This window comes from Vigna umbellata, chromosome 4 (genome assembly GCF_029865625.1).
Source record: "Vigna umbellata cultivar VRB3 chromosome 4, Vumbellata_1.0, whole genome shotgun sequence".
Lineage (NCBI taxonomy): Eukaryota > Viridiplantae > Streptophyta > Magnoliopsida > Fabales > Fabaceae > Vigna > Vigna umbellata.
The window spans coordinates 25,901,770-25,920,809 of NC_142168.1; the positions used below are offsets into that span (position 1 = coordinate 25,901,770).

At 37.0% G+C, this 19,040-nt stretch overlaps 2 protein-coding genes across 2 annotated transcripts; both read right to left on the minus strand.

Annotated features, from left to right (window-relative positions):
* Positions 1-887: 887 nt before the first annotated feature.
* RPD1 (Ubiquitin carboxyl-terminal hydrolase family protein) lies at positions 888-3,155 on the minus strand. The gene has a single exon (XM_047304138.2). It carries the CDS (start codon positions 3,017-3,019, stop codon positions 1,637-1,639), a length of 1,383 nt encoding a protein of 460 aa, XP_047160094.1. The 5' UTR covers positions 3,020-3,155; the 3' UTR covers positions 888-1,636.
* An 879-nt stretch (positions 3,156-4,034) lies between these two features.
* LOC148199697 (nucleoside-triphosphatase-like) lies at positions 4,035-5,130 on the minus strand. The gene is made up of 4 exons (XM_088112093.1): positions 4,931-5,130; positions 4,602-4,693; positions 4,300-4,514; positions 4,035-4,214 (listed from the first exon to the last, which is right to left on the minus strand). The coding sequence occupies exons 1-4, from the start codon at positions 5,047-5,049 to the stop codon at positions 4,035-4,037; spliced, it is 606 nt and encodes a 201-aa protein (XP_087968219.1). The 5' UTR covers positions 5,050-5,130.
* Between the last annotated feature and the right edge of the window lie 13,910 nt (positions 5,131-19,040).

Genomic DNA, 19,040 nt, shown 5'->3' on the forward strand with positions numbered 1-19,040 from the left:
ATACTAAATGATTGAATCTAAATTAGAACCAGAAAAAGATGTGAACTGGTTTAAATCGGTTTAAAATCTGTTCTGCTTTGGTTTAAACTATTCTAAACTATTTCAAATAAGTTCGGTTCCCATAGTCATTTGGAATACATGCCTCAAGTGCACGTCACAGAACTGCTTCCTAGCATTATCAGTCAAACAACATGCTAGATCTTGAAAGCCTTAGTCTTAATAATCCTCATAAACACCTCTTCAAATTTTTACATTTCATGATTGTTTGGGTTTCCAAAATGGAAGACACGTTTGTAATACAAATTGTTAGCTGCACATAATTTGTAGATACATAAGCATATATCAAAGCAACAATAAATATAATTACAGTGCGAAAAACAGTATACTTTTGATTTTGATCTAGCAGTTAATTCCACACTCATGGTGATTCATGTTATGAATGCATACATGCAAGCAGAATGAAGTAAGCCACCACAGTGGGTGGTGATTAGGTTCGGTTCTGGCTCCCTATAATAACTTTATGGAATGGATAAATTACTCAATAAACAAACAAATGATTACCAAATGGGGGGCCACTCCCGGAAATTTATTACGAGAAGTGGACTCGCCCAAATCTCCATAATCTACATGATGCCTTAGATATAAAGGTGAATTCGCGGTGTTAATTTCAGCTAGTAATGATTAAACTAAGTAACATGGCAAAAAATGTACTGAAACAACACCAACTATCCAAAAATATTTAATTCAGCACCCCTATCCCAAACACCGTTCACAACAGGTATCTCAAACTATTCCCCTCAATGAAAGTAACCTAACAGAGAAGAATAGGTTTAATTTGCGGTCAATCATAAGGAGACAAACATGGACCACAATATTTGTAGTGATCCTAACAGGGAAAAAAATGGTGATAGAAATTTCTCATTTATAGCTTAGTTTATGTTAACACTTGTCATCATCCTCCGGAGTCTTAGCGTTCTACAAAAAATTATTACCAAATTCAAAAGGTACTGTAAATGACTGGTATTTATCCAACTGCAGATGAGTTGCCACAGGCCTCATTGAACATCCATCCGAGTGAGGCACTTGATTTTCTAACAAGATGCATCAAGGTTAAAGCTGTTATTTCTTTGATTTGTTGGTGTTTCCATCTATAAAAATAATCTATATGTACAGGAATATACTGGTGAAAAAAGAATTGATGATCACATGGATATCTTCCCTCTACCTCCAAGGCCTATTCCTCTCCATAAATGAGACAATTCAATCCAACCTTCAGAAAGAGCTAGGCTGAAGATCTCAGTCGCATCAAATATCAACTCAATAAAACCTTCATGAAGAGCCAGTTTCACATAGGACCAGTATTGCTCCCCTCCTACATTATAGGAGAGTCCACACTTTTCATAAGGAACCCAGTAGGTCTGACAAAATCACTATAGATCAAGCTGGGTTAATCACCACAAATCATATTACTTCAGTTAAGATGCAGAAAAAACAGGAATCTTAATTCCTCATTTTCTATTGCTCAAAACTTTCGGAAGTTAGATTTCAAAATTTCAGAATTCAGAACTGTATCAAGAGACTTTTCTCAATTGCAAAATTGAAGTAAATGTAGCTCAAATAGGTTCCCAAATACTAGCTATGATGTCCTTTGCAGTGATGCACTATCCACAAAATCATCACCCTCATCTCCCAAATCAACATCAGAACCTATATCTGACGTCAAATCATCCTCTGCATCCTTATCCAGACCCACACCATCTTCCCCCTTAAAGTCTTCACAAGCATCCTCCACATATGTCCTCGTTACATGCCCCATTTCGTCCTCTAACCTGCTTCTCCTGTACCCAACCAACTCCTTATCAACCTTGGCTTTCCTTGGACTCAATAGCACAAGCTCAGCTAGCTTCCTCCGTGCCAAATACAACTCATTCGGCTCAATCAGCTCGCCTTTTCTATACGCCTCCCTAAGGAAAACAGTGTGAAGCTTCCCCTGATTCCCCCTGGTGGAGACATAGAAAATACCTTGGTGCTGGAGCAGGAAATCCTTCAACCTCTTGGGCAGGTTCATCGCCATTCGGAAATGTGCGATCCGCTCCAATGTAATTTTCTTCTCCACAGTCAACGACAACAACTCATGAATGGTGGCAACAGCTCTCTTCTCCATCCTCTTCTGGGCTTCAATGGACCTCAAATCATACCCAGAAACATCCTCATACGGGGACCAATAAGGAAGCCTCTGCCACTTCCACATTGCAATCCTAAAATACTTACCTATCTTAAAACCAGGTGGAAAATCAATGACAAAAGAAAATCTAACATCCTCAGCATCACCACCTCTCTCTCTATACTCCCTCTCCCTAACCTCCTCAATCGCACAAATTGATAACCTAGGGTCCCTCTCCACAACCTCAATGTACTTCATCCTAGTTTCCTTTGCATCAATCAAACGGAAAAACTGAGGGTACCTCAGAACCACAGAGTTTTCGAAGTCGTCGGGAAGGCCGAAGGCGGAGCGTGCAATGCGCACATGCTCGAGGCGGAGCCTGCCTTCGTTCGTCATCAGCAGAAGCTTCCGAAGCCGCGTGACGGCGCGTGGAATCTGTTCCGCGAGTGCTTGGCGCTCCTGCTGAATCTGGAGGATGGCTTTGCGGGTGAGGCGGCAGAAGAGAATGCGCTGGACGGGGTGCTCAAAGATTTCGAAGACGTGCGGGAACTTAAGGACGAACGCACCAGCCTCGTAGCGCGTGAAACCGAAGCGGCGCACGAGGTTTTCGAGGCGCGAGATTGGGAGCGATTGGGTGGGCTCGGGGAGGATGATGCTCTGAAATTTGAGGACCTTGCGCGTTTTCTTCTCCACTTCCATGTAGTTGTCGTAGCCGTGGTCACGAACCCTAAGTTGCTTTTTGGGGATTGCGGTGGATTGCGCGAATTCTCTGAAGAAGTTGAAATTAGGGTTATAAGGGAAATTATCGAGATTGCGCTTGAAGAAGTTGGAGGCTCGACAAGCGAAGCCTCGCATTTTGGGGTTTAGGATTTTGGTGGTTCTGCTATGAAGAATGAACGATGAAGCAGTGAAGTGTGAAGTGATAGATTGGGAAAATAGCAACGTAGAGGGGTGATAATGGAATTATTGTATTTTTGGGGTTTCTTTTTTCAAATGAGCTTGTTAAGTGTGTTTATTTTTCGGGTGTTGTTCCCTCCATCACCACTTCTTCCTCCACCTCTCTAACTTTCGGAAAAAAAAAAAAAAATTTCCTCCTAACTTTTCTTCTCTTTCTTTCTAGATTCCGATCCCAACTCCAACACATTCGTTTATTTTAATTACAAAAATATTAATATAATAAAATTATATATTCATATAATTAAACTAATAAATATTTTTTATATAATTATAAAATTGTTAAAGAATACAAAAATCATATATAAAAAATATATATTATACAAAAACATTAAAACAAAAAACTAATTATATATAACTGTAAAATAAAAAATATATAAATATAAACTAATAACAATAAAGATCTTCAAAAATACATTATTAAAATACATCAAAAATATATTAAAAAATAATACATCAAAATATATAAATTACATTATTAAAATATCTCCAAAATTAATATAAAAAAATAAACTAATAAAAATAAACTGGAAAATAAACATGTAACTTTAAACGGATGTGAGCATCCGTCAACGGATGTCAACATCCGTTTAAGGCAAAACGGATATCAACATCTGTTTTCCCTTAAAGGGATATCAACATCTGTTTTCCCTTAAACGGACATCCCCTGAGGGATGCTCACATCCGTTTAAAGATTATATGTTTATTTTTTGGTTTAATAGTCCATTCTTTAAAAAGTGCGTCAATTACGTCCTTACTTAAAAAAATTTATATCGATGAAATCCTTCCGTTAAATCCGTACAAACGACGTTAATTATTTTTCTCTCTTCTACTTTTTATGCTTTTTTTGTGCAACGCAGCAGCTTTTTTTCTCTCTTCTACTATTCTTTTTCTCTCTCTTCTACTTCTTCTCTCACTACAAAACAATATACATGTACGTAATGTCCATGCACACAAACGGAACTCTTTCTTCAGAAAGAAGTGGATAACTTGATTTGGCATCTTCAAATGTTTTTCCACAAGCTCCCTTAACCAAGTTTTCAAGATCCACAGGACGAACAATGGCATTGGGAGATTTTTGATCAACGATACCAACCTATACAACGAACAACGAAATTACTATCACTGTAGCCTGAGAAAGAAATCCAAATCAGAAATTCATGCTAAAATAATGCTCATACGTCTCTGGACAGATAATAGAAGGATGAAGTAGCATAAATAATTCTTTGTCCACTTCCTCTTCCACCGTCCCATACCCCACCAAATGAGCAATTGTGATGAGAACATGGCGCCTTCAGTTTGAGAGCCTCAAGGACTATCTCTCTGCATGCATCATAATTGGGCCCTGACTTTGGAGGGTACACTGCATACTCCACTCCTGAATATGTATAGCTTCCTATAAACAACAACAAACTCACCTGTTATTTCCATCTCTCAACGTATCATCAAGAAGTGAATGCCACAAAGCAATGACTTTGTTTACCTTCGTATCCAGCCAAAATGCAAGGGTTAGCAGAGCCATCAGTGACCTCCAAAACCTCTGCACGAAATGCTTCTGTACCATAGCGCAAGTAACTGAGACACAAATTATGGTGTTAAGAAAATAAAATCTAAAAACCTAAAAATAAACAGAAAATCATAACTATCTATCCTTATTTTATCTCTATCAAAATCAAACTAAATATTACTATACCCAAAAACTAATAAAATAAAATTTAAAAAAAATATTAATAAAACCCTAAAATCTTAATTTATTTTGAAATGAAGTGAATCCAAACTTGTCTCCTCCATAGGGAGAATAAGAAATGAAACCTGTGAACATAGAGATCGTAATTTTTGCCCTTCACATATAGCTTCTTTATGTAAGGATCCTCTCCTTGAGGTAGTAATGGGGCATTTTTGGCTGTGTTCCTTGAGACAGCATATGCCATTTGAACTGATCCTCCTCCAAGATCAACCACTCTCACTGTCTTTGAAAACCTTTTTCCCAGCCTCCCCAGTAGATAATTCACAGCCAACTCCCCATTAGATTTCTGAAGAAAGTCTTATTGTATAATTGGTAGAAGAGAGAGAAGAAGAACAGTAGAAGAGAGAAAAAAAGTTGTTGCGTTGCACAAAGAAAGCAGAAAAAGTAGAAAAAGTAGAAGAGAGTCGTTTGTACGGATTTAACGGAAGGAATTTCATTGATATAAATTTTATTAAGTAAGGACGTAATTGACGCACTTTTAAAGGATGGACTAATTTGAGATTTTCGAGCGAAACTGGGGACAAAATAGGGTATTAAACCTTATTTTTTTTAGGGTTTATTACGCACATTCACGACGAATCCTTCAAGCACCACCACACCACCACCACACACCGATCTTGGCACGACTGATCAATTACTTCCATCACCACTTGCAATCTCTCACTAAGCACACCAGCTAATGAAAGTTCACCACACTCTGAGACCACAATTCTGTCACAATTAAAGAATGAGAGGAAGAAGTGTAACGTGAAAAAGAAGAAGAAAAGCACAATGAAACAATGAAGGGACGAACGATAAAGAGAAAGAAGAGTTGTCGATGCATATGTAGAAGATTAGAGTGGATAAAGTATTAACCCTAAAATTTTATTAAAGGTAAAATATGGATGAAAAAATAAAGAGAGGAGTAAAATAGGAATGAGGTGGTGGAAGAAGAAGGAGTGGTGGTGAAAGAACCAACACCCTTATTTTTCCCGTGAAAGCCCAAATTAACAGTAATTGAAATAGCAAAAGGGTGTTCATCTTCACCTCCAAGGATTTAACCTGCACCTCCAAAATTATACAGAATGCCAAAATCAGAAATAAAAAAGTAAAAACCTGGTCAAAGATTCTGTTAAAAGCAAAACAACTTTCTCCTCATTTATTCTTCACCCTGATATTTATCTCTCTTTCGAATCTCATTTCTCTCCTTCCATGCTCTGCTCTGCTTCTTCCAGGCATACACAGACAAATTCGTGTTCTTCCTGCAGGTTGAATTTTTTTTGTTCATGGTCCTCCATTGGTGTTGCTCTTCGTCCTCGTTTTCGATGCTCGTTTGTCCGTTTTCGCAGCTGAAAGCTTGATCATTGATTTCTTATATTTGTTTTCAAGTTTTTAGTATGTTTATAGATAAGAAGATTGTAGAGGTAGATTTGCATCATTATAACCTTTTTTGGGACGAGTTCATGGATGATCTGTGCAACTGGAATAGTTTAAGGAAAATGTTATTCCAACAACGCTTTTTTAACACAGTTTTGACAACGTGCACGTGGCAGCTTCCTATTGGCTCAGTAATTTGAAAATGGAACAGAGAAGGGGTTACGGTCATAGGGGTATTTTGGGCTTTCTAAAAAATTTTTTGACAAAATATGGGTTTCGCGGTTTAGGGTGCCTTCCTTCTTCTCGTTCGTTCAAGCCTTCCTTCTTCTCGTTCGTTCGCGGTTTAGGGTGCCTTCCTTCTTCTCGTTCGTTGAAGCGTTCCTTCTTCTCGTTCGTTCAAGCCTTCTCTGTCGTCCGTCTTCTCTCTCGGTGTGTGTCCGTATTCTCGTTCGTTGAAGCCTTCGTTCTCTTGCCGTGTTCGAAGCTTCCATCCTCGGTTTCGTTCTCTCCTCCTTCTTCAAAACGTGCGTTGAAACCCTTACATTTTGGTGTAAGTAAAAATGGGCTAGCCTTGACATTGTGTTTTACTCTGTGTTTTAGTTTTTCATTAAGTTGAATGATATAACTGAGTGTGGAATGTTGTCTTCTTAGGGCCGTTGCAATGGAAGGGAAAAAAGCAAGTGTAAGAAAAAAATTAAATTTTTTGTTTATATATTATTTAATTATCTTACGGATTGTAGTTAGTAATAAATTTTTATGATTTTTTTTGTAGTGGCGACTTCTTATTTCGATGGATTCATCGATCATAATTGAAATGAATCGTTTACTCCGACAGTGTCATGTGGATCGGATTAGGATGACACCATTTATGTGGTGTGTGAATAGGCTTTCAAAACGCGACAAGCTCGGATATCCAAAACGGATTCAGTAAATTCGATGTGGAAAACGAGTCAGCTATTTTTTTAATGATTTAGTGTTATATTATGTTTAAATTTTTCCCATTTTTCATTGTAATTAATTTTATTGTTTATATTTGATACACATATATTTACTATAATTAATTAATTATTGTATATATTTGATACATATATTTATTATAGTTAATAAATTATTTAGTTTTTGATTAAGTTTTGTTCTTTTAAATTTTGTTACGTATTTTTTTATAGTTTTTTCATTTTTATTTTAATTAAACGGTTCTGTTTTAATTAATTAATTGTTTATATAAATATTTGAAGTAATTATATTTATTTTGAATGAAATAATTTAATTTGTAAATATTTAATACTTATTTTTTTATTTTATAGAATTTATAGTTTTTTATTTGTAATAATATATTAATGGATTAATTTAATTGATTAAATGTTTATAAATTTATTAGATTTAATAAAAATATTTTAAAAAATAAAATTCTAAAGATGTGTATCTGATATGAAAATCCAGAGAGAATCGGTTGTGAATGTCCGATAAACAAACAATCGAATATGCATATCCGATTTTATTTTGTAAAAATTGTTATATTATTTATTTTATTATTTTATTAGTTTATAATTATATTTAGATTTATATATCAATTTTTGTGAATTTATAATTTAATTATATAAATTTTAATTGTTAAAAAATAAATTTTATAAATTTTTAGATTTAATATAACTTGTTTAGAAAAAATAATATCGAATATGAAAATTTGAAAAATTAATATTCGGATGTCGTGTAAAAATCTGTATCGCGAGAAGTTAGTATTAGATGTGAATATCCTATTAATAAAGTATCGGATTAATAAAGTATTTTGTTGTTTTTTTACCTTGCTTTAATAATGTTGCTTTATTTAAGTTTACTTGCAACCTGCTTTGTTGCTTTATTAATATTATTTAACAGGTTTGATTTATAAAAAATTAAATAAAACCACTTAACTTAATTTTCATAATTATTAAATTTTGTTAATATAAACAATACATTTTAACTTTTATAATTAGAGGTAAGTTGTGACATCCCAAAATATACGGCATGCATATATAATAAAGACGTCATCAGATTATAATAATAGAAAGCAGTTGGAAACATATATCTGAATATTAGGATTACAGTTATCCTTAAAATACTAAGAAGCGAATCAAATGTACTCAAGTCTGTCCACATATCATGGGTTCTACATATTACAGTTTTTTTTTTTCAAAATGCAAAAGTTAAAGTAAGGAGATCCTAATGATACAAGGATTCATCGTCATCTTCCTCCAATACTTGCTCCAGGGGCACCTCCTCGTCATCTGTTCTTATCCAAGTGGATGATCATCGCAAGAGGAAACATACCCAAACATAGCACGAACACAACAAGCAAGGGTGAGCTAATTGTATAAAAAGCATACAATATGACAATATGCATACAAGAGTTAACTTCAATCAAGCAAGATAAACACACATCCTAACATGTTGAATACTAGACTTGACTTGTCCAGACTTTAGAGTGATAGTCGAGCTATGGCGGGTCTTGTACTCGTGGTGGCTTATGAAACTTGGGTTCCTCCACCCTACCACACTCACGAGGTTAGCCTGTTCCGGGCCTTGAGGCATACTGGAAGCCCCCAAGACTAAGACCTCCTGTTACTCCTCACCACATGGTTCAATCCTCTCTACGTGAGAAGAAAGACCATTGGAGTTTCAGGATGCCCCCCAAGACTAAGCTCCTACTTTCATTCTAAACAACTAAGGGCACCACCATGGATCTTCTCCTTGAAGATCATGGAATTACGTCCATCAACCATACTTTTAAAACCACATACTTTGAATCACCAATCATACCATTGAATCACACACACTTTTACTTTAACAGTATACAACATGTTTGAATCCCATCATACAATATAATTTGCTCCAACACATACTTCACAAACCATACAACATTCAACTCTAAGTGAAACAATATAAAAGAGAAAATAGAGAGTAAAACCATGAACATTTCACACAGCGCACCACCCTCGCAAGGCGAAACTGGCGCTATTCACATAGCGCACCCTCCCAGCTCGCCTTGCGAATTAAGTCTGAATAAGTGTCAGACTTTGGGTCCCTCGCATAGCGCACCCAGGTCACTATGCGAGAACCCAAACAGAGACCAACCCCCCCTAAAACTCTCGTTATGCACCTCACTCGCCTTTCGAATTAAATGAGCAGTGGTTCTAGACCACCACCAGTCGCATAGCGACAGTATTTGCCAGGCGAATCCACAAACAGAGAGCAACACCCTCTGGTCATTCGCACAGCGCACCAGCTCGCACAGCGAATGACTCAGACAGTGAGCACTCTCTACAGGGTCTCGCTATGCGAGACAGCTCGCATAGCGACTCTGCATCATCTGTAGAACGTAAATTCTGTAGAATCACACACTCACACCAGCCCTTACCATTTCTAGTTATTTTCTCCAACTTCTAACACTCCTAATTCTTGTTTTATACTTACTTAAACTCATCTAGATGATTACAAACATTCCCGCTCCAATTCTAAAGTGATCAAGACTTAATTCCTACTCTAGAACACCAATTTTTCACAACTTAGGGACTCAAATCCACCTTTACCATTTTTAGCATGTTCTAAACCAATTTTATGTTCCTAGCAAGTTCCATTGGACCTAATCAAACTGTATTAACCCTCCAAACGCACTCTAAACTTCAGATGCTCAGAATCCTTACCCCACTTTCTCTCCAATGACCTAAAATACTTCCTAAGTGTTAAATTGTCTATCTAAATATTACTACAACCGAAATCCTACCCAGAAACACTTCATACAAACTCAATTAACAGTAACTAAGTTCATCCACACACCATCCATCACAGTTTCATCACGCCCAAATGCTTAAAATCAAGAATGCAGTCCAAACATCACACCAGTTCAGAATTCAACATGCATACATATTTATAAAACAGATTCAACCAAAACAAAATTTAAAAGTTATAACTAGCTCCCCTTACCTTGGTGGTTATAAGCATAGTACTACTCAGAATAGTAGAAAAACCCCAACAGTGCCTTACACAGCCAGCACACAGTAAGATCCTACAATCCACTAAAGTGGAGACAGAAACAACTCTTAGAGCTATAATAGGCAGAGAATAAAAAGGGGAAAACTACCAGCTGCATGCAACCAGTAAAGTTGCATGCCCTAGGTTCAAGAGAGATGGAGAAACTGACTTACCAGTCCAAAACGGAAACTAATCGGATGGATGGAAAGCTCTCAACTCTGTGAACGAAAGGATACCACCTATTTGACAATGCAACGGTTGTAATTTGTGAATGGGTAGATTATATTATTTATAAATGTATAATTTGTAGTATTAGTTTATGATTTTATAATTTAATTATAAATGTTTAATTTATTGTATTAGTTTTTATTTTGTTAAAATTTTTGTATAAAATAAAATTTTAATTTTTGTTTTATTTATTAATAAAAATTGTATTTAAAATTGATATGAAAATTTTTAATAACTTTTTAAATAGTTTTAAGTATTATTATTTTAGTGCTTTTTTTTAAAGTTAATTACATAATTAATAATTTCATAAATGTATAATTTATTGTATGAGGAGAAGAATATATGTGCACACCTGACAATTTGAGAAAAAGAATTTTTGACTTTTTTGTTTTTTACTTTTTTAAATGTTAAAAGTTTCTTATAAGGTAGTTTAGACATTTTAGAAATTTTTGAAAGCGTAAGATGAAGAGGTTAGAGGTACATGGTGAAACACCCATAGCAAAATATATTCATAGGATATCTTGTTATAAAATAAGGCTAATAAGAGAAAGACTAGAAAAAAGATAAAAAATAATACAGACTAATTTCTGTATGTATTATTACTAATAGGAAAAGTGTTTTTTATATGTACAAAATGTAATATAAAAAAATACATATCATAATTAATACTAATATTTATATTTCATTAATCAATCATATATAAAAATTGTATCAAATTAATTAAGTATATGAATAAATGTACAAATTAATAAAAAACCATTAATTTATAACATTTTCTTTGAATAAATGTACAAATTAATAGAAAACCATTAATTAGAGAATGTCTCTAGTTAAAACTTTACTAAAAAAATCTTTTGAGATAAAAATTTAATGAAGAAAAAAATGTACATCGTTCTTTATTTTTTAATATAACATTGTTTATCAAATATTATATTTTCCCCTTATGTAAACTCACATCATTAAGATGACAAAGTCTAATAGTGTATCAATTGTTCAAAAATTTTCACTGCCAAAAACTTTGTAAATAGATTAGCCAAAATTTTCACATGAACGAATCTTTTGAATCTCTATATTATCCTTTTAATTGAATAATGCCATATATGGTTGTTGATTCCATTTTTTCTAATGATAAACCACAAGTTTGTTGCACATGTTGAATTATAAACTTTAACCAAACACATTCATGACTTATCTCATGTAATGCTAAATTTATGCATGATTTCACAATGTAAGACCCGAGAAAATGTAGAGCTTATAAATAAGACTTGAGTATGTTTTATTAAATGTGCATGGATTTATAAGGTGTTGTGTAACTCAGTTGATGAGAGCTTTTTGATGGACTAGGTGGATGTGTCCAAATATTGACTTGAACATAAATTTTTATGTTATTTATTTATTTTGTTGATATAAGTGTAACACATATTATTGAATGATTATTAAATTTGTGATGTCTAATATTCTCAATGTGATGTGTTGATTTTATGTAGGCAAGAATGTCTTTTAATGGTTGTGTGTTGAGGTGCAAAAGTTATAAATGGAAGTAAAGGGTTACACTTGAAATAAAATAAGAAAAAAACTAAAAGATTTAAAGGAAGCAGTTATATTTTAAAAACTAGTTGAGATTTTTAAGGTTTAAAAATTAGTTGAGATTTTTAAGGTTTAAAAACTAGTTGAGATTTTTAAAGAAACATTTTTTAGGTTGTTACGATATTATAGAATTTAATTAAAAAGAAAAGGAAAAAGGGTTTATTAAAGGAGAAATGAAAAGAGAGGGAGCGTAAAAACGGAGACATGTATAAAATTGAGAGAAAGGGAAAGATATGAGAAGTTAACCTTATTTTATTAGTGATCATTGTTGTTGTTAATTTTAAATGCTTTGAAAGATGGTGTGATGTTTGTGCTCTATTGGATGATTCATGATGTTTTTCTTTGTCTTTCTAAACAAATTTGGGAAGATAAATTTTTAAGAAGATTAGGGTTAGATTTTCTTCTAATTATAATTGTGAACAAAGTAGGGTTATATTTCCTTCTAATTATAATTAGAAATAAATTAAGATTTAGAACTTTCCTCTTAATTATAATTAAGAATTGATTAAGGTTAGAATTTTTTTTTATTAAATATCAAATTCTAATTATTTGGGTTTTAATTAAATTTCTAAGTCAGACTTTTTTTTCAAAACCCTAATTAATTTATTGAATCACTTTTTTTTCCTAAGCCTAATTGATTTTTTCTTGTGTTTATTAATTATAATTCCTAGGGGCATTTTATTAACCCCAAGGAACCCTTTAAAATTGATTAGGAATTATAATTTTCTCTTGATTATAATTAGACATTGATTAGGATTAGGATTCTTTTATTAATTTTCTAAACCCTAATTAAAGTGCCAATAAGTTTTTCCTAATTAATTTTCCTAAATAGAGCTTTCAAACTTAATAACCCTAATAAGAGAATTTTTCCCAATTCCCTAGTTTTCATTTCTCTTAGACCAACCAGCATTGGGTGTCCTTCATCTCACGGTTGTCAACACCCAATTTCGTCCGGATAACTAAATAATATAGGTCTTTCTTTTTTTATTGTGTCTTATTTTATTTTATGTTTTTTTATATAATTTTAATTTTGTTTTTATTATTATTATTTTATTTTGTTTTTTTATTTGATTTGGTTTTCTATATTATTATTTTTTTAAAAAAAAAAAAAAAAAAGAAAACAAAAGAAAAAGAAAAAAGGAAGCAGGACACACGCTCCCTGGCTCTCCACCCCTCTGCTCCTTTGACCCGTAACTACCCTAACAAACATCATCATTTTCATCTCCAACACCACGGCAGCACCCACCATCTTCGTTTTTCTTCCTCATTCATCATATCCAGCACCCATGATCACCTCTAACACCTATAATCTTCATCCTTACCTCCCAGCCAACATCCATTTTTCACCTGCATCAAAAGGAGCCACCAGTTTATTCAAAACCGTTCTTCTTCACAACTCATTCACTGCTTCCACCACATTTCTCGTCACCATCCTTTTCCACCCCACACCCAATCAAAACAACCACAATTCTTCCTAAACACCTTACCATCTTCTTCCATTTTCATCACATTTCCATCCTTTTGTTTCATCCATCAAGCAACCATTCGAAACCAATATTTCTTGAACCTGCAAGCAAAGAGCATCAACATCCATAACAAAACTTACGAGAATAGAGAAAAATGAAGGCTAATGATCATAACACTCTTTTCAGAATCAGATTCAAGGTTTCTTGCGTTTTCAGTTCTTTGCAACTCAATTAGGAATGAAAGTACAAGGCAGTATCTACTCTTATCCTATTCGACTTCACCCACCAAACCCCAAGAGTTACATCCAATACAGCACGGTACGAATGAGAAGAAAAGAAGATCGCTGGAGGCGAGTGTGGATGCCGAATGGAGGTGACGCAATAACAAACGACTGGGTTGCATCTCTGATTCGCATATCAAAAGAACGAGAAAGGGTTTTGCTGCTCGTGAAGAATTGGGAAGGAGTTGACGGTGATGACGACGACACGTCAACCGGTGGAGACTTCGGTGACGACCTGTGTTGCCAGTGGCGCCTCTAGTCAAGCATAAAAATTGTTGTGGCGGCTGGTTCAATAAAGCCAAGGTTTGCACACGAAAGGGAGAACGGAAAGGGTGAACCACAGCTTCGACGGCAGACTCGGCAGAGGCACGACGCGGAGAGGCGAGAGTATTTCCCTCTCCCACGTAACCGGCGATGGCCTTGGCTTGGTGTCATCGATCGCATCTCGCGATGGTCACCTCCCTCAGGTGGCGAAGACGTGGCGCGGAGAGAGGAGAAAATCTCGTGCGAAGAGAAGAAGAGGAAGAGGGGAAGAACTGGTGGAAGGTGGTGGCGCGGTGCCCGGTTTGAGGCTGGCGGCGGCCGGTCTGGCGGAGGCGACAGTGGGCGTGCGGAGGTGACGCTCTAAGCCTCCCTTGGTCCTATGCGGAAGAGGAAAACCCTAAGTGTGCAAGGTATCTGAATGGGAAAATGAGATGAAGTTGGGAGAACCCCTAATGGGTTTCTGATTGGGGTCAAGAGGCCGTGGGCCTGGTGTGGCTGGTGTGGTTTGCTTCCCTTCTCTTCCTGCCACATGCACAATTCTATTCACACCCCCTTCCATTTGGGCTGAAACCCATTCTGTTTCTGCAAACAAAAATAAAAGAAGAATTGGGCCTGTGCACACTATTTCGGGATGCACCACCATTTTCATCTTTACACCTTGGCAGATTCAAAGTTGGAGAAAAAGAACTTTGACCCAAACCAAAAGAGCCTCAATTTCACTCCACACCTCTGGTTTTTATTTCTGTACCCCTATTCATGTTGGGCTTTTCTCTTGCTTTATTTTTATGCTTTTGTTTTCTTTTTATTAGTTAGTTTTTTATTGCATGTAACCCCTTTATGATAGTCCACGCGCTTTTGTTTTTATTTATATCGGTTAGACTTGTTTGTTTTATTCTCCATAAAAATTACAAAAAATATTTTGAAAAGGTTTAAGCACACGTGCGACCGCTCGCGTAGGCCTTGTGCTGAAAATCTTTTCCCTTTCTTTTACAAAAGTTAAAAATCAAATAAAAATATTTTGAAAAGGTTTAAGCACACGTGCGACCGCTCGCGTAGGCCTTGTGCTGAAAATCTTTTCCCTTTCTCTTACAAAAGTTAAAAATCAAATAAAAATATTTTGAAAAGGTTTAAGCACACGTGCGACCGCTCGCGTAGGCCTTGTGCTGAAAATCTTTTTCCTTTCTTTTACAAAAGTTAAAAATCAAATAAAAATATTTTGAAAAGGTCTTAAGCACACGTGCGACCGCTCGCGTAGGCCTTGTGCTAAAAACCTCTTCTTCTTCCTTCAATAAATTTACAAAAATATGTTTTAAAGGTTTAAGCACACGTGTGACCGCTCGCGTCGTCCTTGTGCTAAAAACCTTTTCTTCCTTCCTTAAATAAATATACAAAAGTATACGTTTTAAAGGTTTAAGCACACGTGTGACCGCTCGCGTCGTCCTTGTGCTAAAAACCTTTTCTTCTTCTTAAATAAAATTTCAAAAAATATGTTTAAAGGTTGAACACTCGTGTGATCGTTCGCATCGTCCTAGTCTTCAATACTTTTCTCTCTTATTTACGTAATATTAAACGAGGGTATGAGTGCTCGTGCGATCGTCCGCATCAGCCTAGCACTCAATGCTCTCAAGTCTTCCTAAATAAGCAGATAACAGTATGAGTGCTCGTGTGATCGTTCGCATCGGCCTAGTGCTTAATATCGTTATCTTTCTTTTCAAAAATAATTAAAAATATTTAAATATCATTTTAAAGGTATGAGTACTCGTGCGACCGTTCGCGTCGGCCTAGTACTCATTACCTTCTTTTTCTCGAAAATATTAAAAACATAAAAATCTCCAAAAATTAAAAACATCTGCTTTTTCAAACAAACAAACAGTCTTTCAGCTAGAACTACGTAACCCTGATTTCTCATTTTGAATGAGAATACGTAGGAGCAAGGTCAATCCTTGTCGGGCCCAAAAAACTAAAAAATATATTTTGTTTATTTATAATTTTATTTTAGGGGATAGTTAAACATTTTGAAGACCACATCATATTCGCGCATTTAGTTAAAGGTACTGCCTTAGGGCAGGCGTTGTAGGGTGCTAACACCTTCCCTACACGTAACCGACTCCTGAACCCAGAATATGGTTTTTGTGGACCTTGCTTTATCGTTTTGAGGTTTTTCCATAGGTTTCCATAATAAACTATGGTGGCGACTCCAAATCTCTTTTTAAAACCCGTTTCTTTTTGGATCGTCGTCCCGTCGCGATTCCGGTTGCGACAGATGGCGACTCCACTGGGGACCGTTAGAGAGTCGAGCCATTTAATTAGATGCGCGAATTCGATGTGGTTTTGCTTTGTGTTTTTCTTTCCCTTTTCTCTATCTATGCTTGATATTTGGAATAACTGCAATAACTGTTGAATATTGAACCCTAGGGTAGACAATATGTTCATATCTGCCTGGGAATTTTTCTGGTTGTTTTGCAGGTGAGGGTTTGGATGTGCATGTTCTCCCTTCACACACACACTTTCGGCATATCATGAGTGGGGCCCTATACCCGGGTCTGAGCGTAACTTAGAATTAGAGGAGTTGTGTAGCGGTGTCACTCTGGGATGTACTTCCTGTTTGGCTATCGTGAGAACTCCAGCTAGAGTCTGTTCTCTTCATATGTGTTTCCACACCTAGTTGATTACTCGACTGTTGTGGAGATACTATAAAGGGGGCCATAGCTCTAGTAGCCGTTGATCTTTAGGTTCAGGTAACCATCCTTGTGAGATTCCATATACTTAACCTTAGATCTTAAGTGTTCGACCTTCATTAGGGCACAAAGGGAGATGTGTGCAGTCTTATAACCCTCATTTTTGCTTAATAAAAATCACGCACCTTGTACATATCATCATATCTTTTTTCTTTCCTTCTTGTCTTAGCTCACGTTTTTATAGTCTTGTCACATTTTGTGGATTCTAGTCAAAAATTATAAATTTGTGATTAAGCCTGTGAGATAAAATGGAAATTAACATGAGATCTGAAGTCAAGGGGGGTTCAAGTTCAGACATTTTAAAGGGGAAGGATAGCCATTGAAGTAAGGAAGGGTAATATGGATGGCCTGAGAGAACTGCTGAAGAAAATGGAGACAACCCAAAAGGATGCATTCAGGAAGGAGTATGGGAATTTGTTGAGCCTGTTAGAGGTGGAAGTTCAAACACCGGCCATTACTCTTTTAGCCCAGTCTTATGAACCACCATTGAGATGTTTCACTTTATGGGATTTCCAATTGGTGCCTATGGTAGAAGAATTCGAGCAAATCTTAGATATACCTATTGAAGGAAAAATTCCCTACAACTACCTCGAGCAGTATATCCCTATCTTGCAGTTAACGAGGATCAGGAAAGTACACCCAATGAAGTTGGAAAGCAAGTTCTCAATCAAGGGCAAAATGAGGGGCCTTCCTCAAAGATACTTATGGGAATACCTACATCGTTTGGCTTAAGAGGAAAATTGGGAGATGTTTACGGATGTATTAGCTCTTGTCCTCTATGGTGTCATGCTTTTTCCCAACGTCAAGAATTTCATTGACTACGCCACCATGAATGCATTTGTGGGTTATAAAGAGCGCTATGAGAATCCAATCACTGCTATCCTAGCTGAAGTTTATGGGACCCTTCATCGTTGTTATGAGCAAAAGGACAGGAAGATGTTGTGTTACTTACCGGTGATGCATGCATGGTTCATCTCTCGGATGAGTAAGGGAGCCTTGAATGCCATGTGTCCTATAGAGGAGCTACTGCAATGTAAACCAGAAATGAAAGGAGCAAATGAGTGGGCGCAACTTTGTCCAAGTTTAAACGAAGAACAAGTTAAATGGCGTGTCCCTTGGCAGCATAGATCGCAGATTATATATCATTGCAGGAGCTAAAAAACGAGCTTGGAAAAGTCTCCAACAAATTATAGAGATGAATCAACAAGGCACGCAGAAACGCTCGTCACACATGCAGAAACGCTTGGCGCAAGGGTGACGCCAAGTGAACGTTCGTCCAGCTCTCAAAAGACAACGCTCGTCCTGAAGCAGAAGAGGACGCTCGTTTTGAAGGAGACGTTCGTCCAGATGACGTGAAAAGAGGACGTTCGTCCAGGACTCTTAGAGAGGACGATCGTCGAGGTAGAAATGGACGCTCGTCATATAGCGAGCGCACACAAGTATCGCGGACGCTCGTTGATAGAGAACGAACGGCAGAAGAAGCACAGGACGCTCGTCGCGAGAATGGCCGCTTGACCAGACCTCTCGCACAAGTGGACGCTCGTCCTAGACGCTCGTCCAGACATGTTAACGCTCGTTCAGAAAGGCAGCTCGTGCAGGACGCTCGTCACTTAGCGAGCGCACGCTCGTTTCATGGCGAACGGACGCTCGTTGACAATGAAAGTGGACGCTCGTGTAGCAGAAAACGTTCGATCAGATAGTGGACGCTCGTCCAGACATCCAACGCTCGCACATGGACGCTCGCCGAACACAGCGCTCGTCCAGAAGAGGACGTTCGTCCACATTCGTCTGCACGTTCGTCCAGAAATGGGACGCTCGTCCAGGAACGCTCGTCCAGTCGGTGAAGAGGACGCTCGTTGCAGGCCGCTCGTCCAGAACGCTCGTACAAGTGGACGCTCGTCCAGAATCCAGTCGCTCGTTCAGAATTGAGACGTTCGTCCATTGGGACGCTCGTCCACGTTGGTCCAGCAGAAGCACGTTAGTCCAGCAAGTGGACGCTCGTCACCAAGAGAATGCTCGTCCAGCGCTCGTCCAAGGACGCTCGTCCAGAATTGGGTCGCTCGTCCAGAATCCAGTCGCTCGTTCAGAATTGAGACGTTCGTCCATTGGGACGTTCGTCCACGTTGGTCCAGCAGAAGCACGTTAGTCCAGCAAGTGGACGCTCGTCACCAAGAGAATGCTCGTCCAGCGCTCGTCCAACGCTCGTCCAGCGCTCGTCCAACGCTCGTCCAGCGCTCGTCCAAGGAC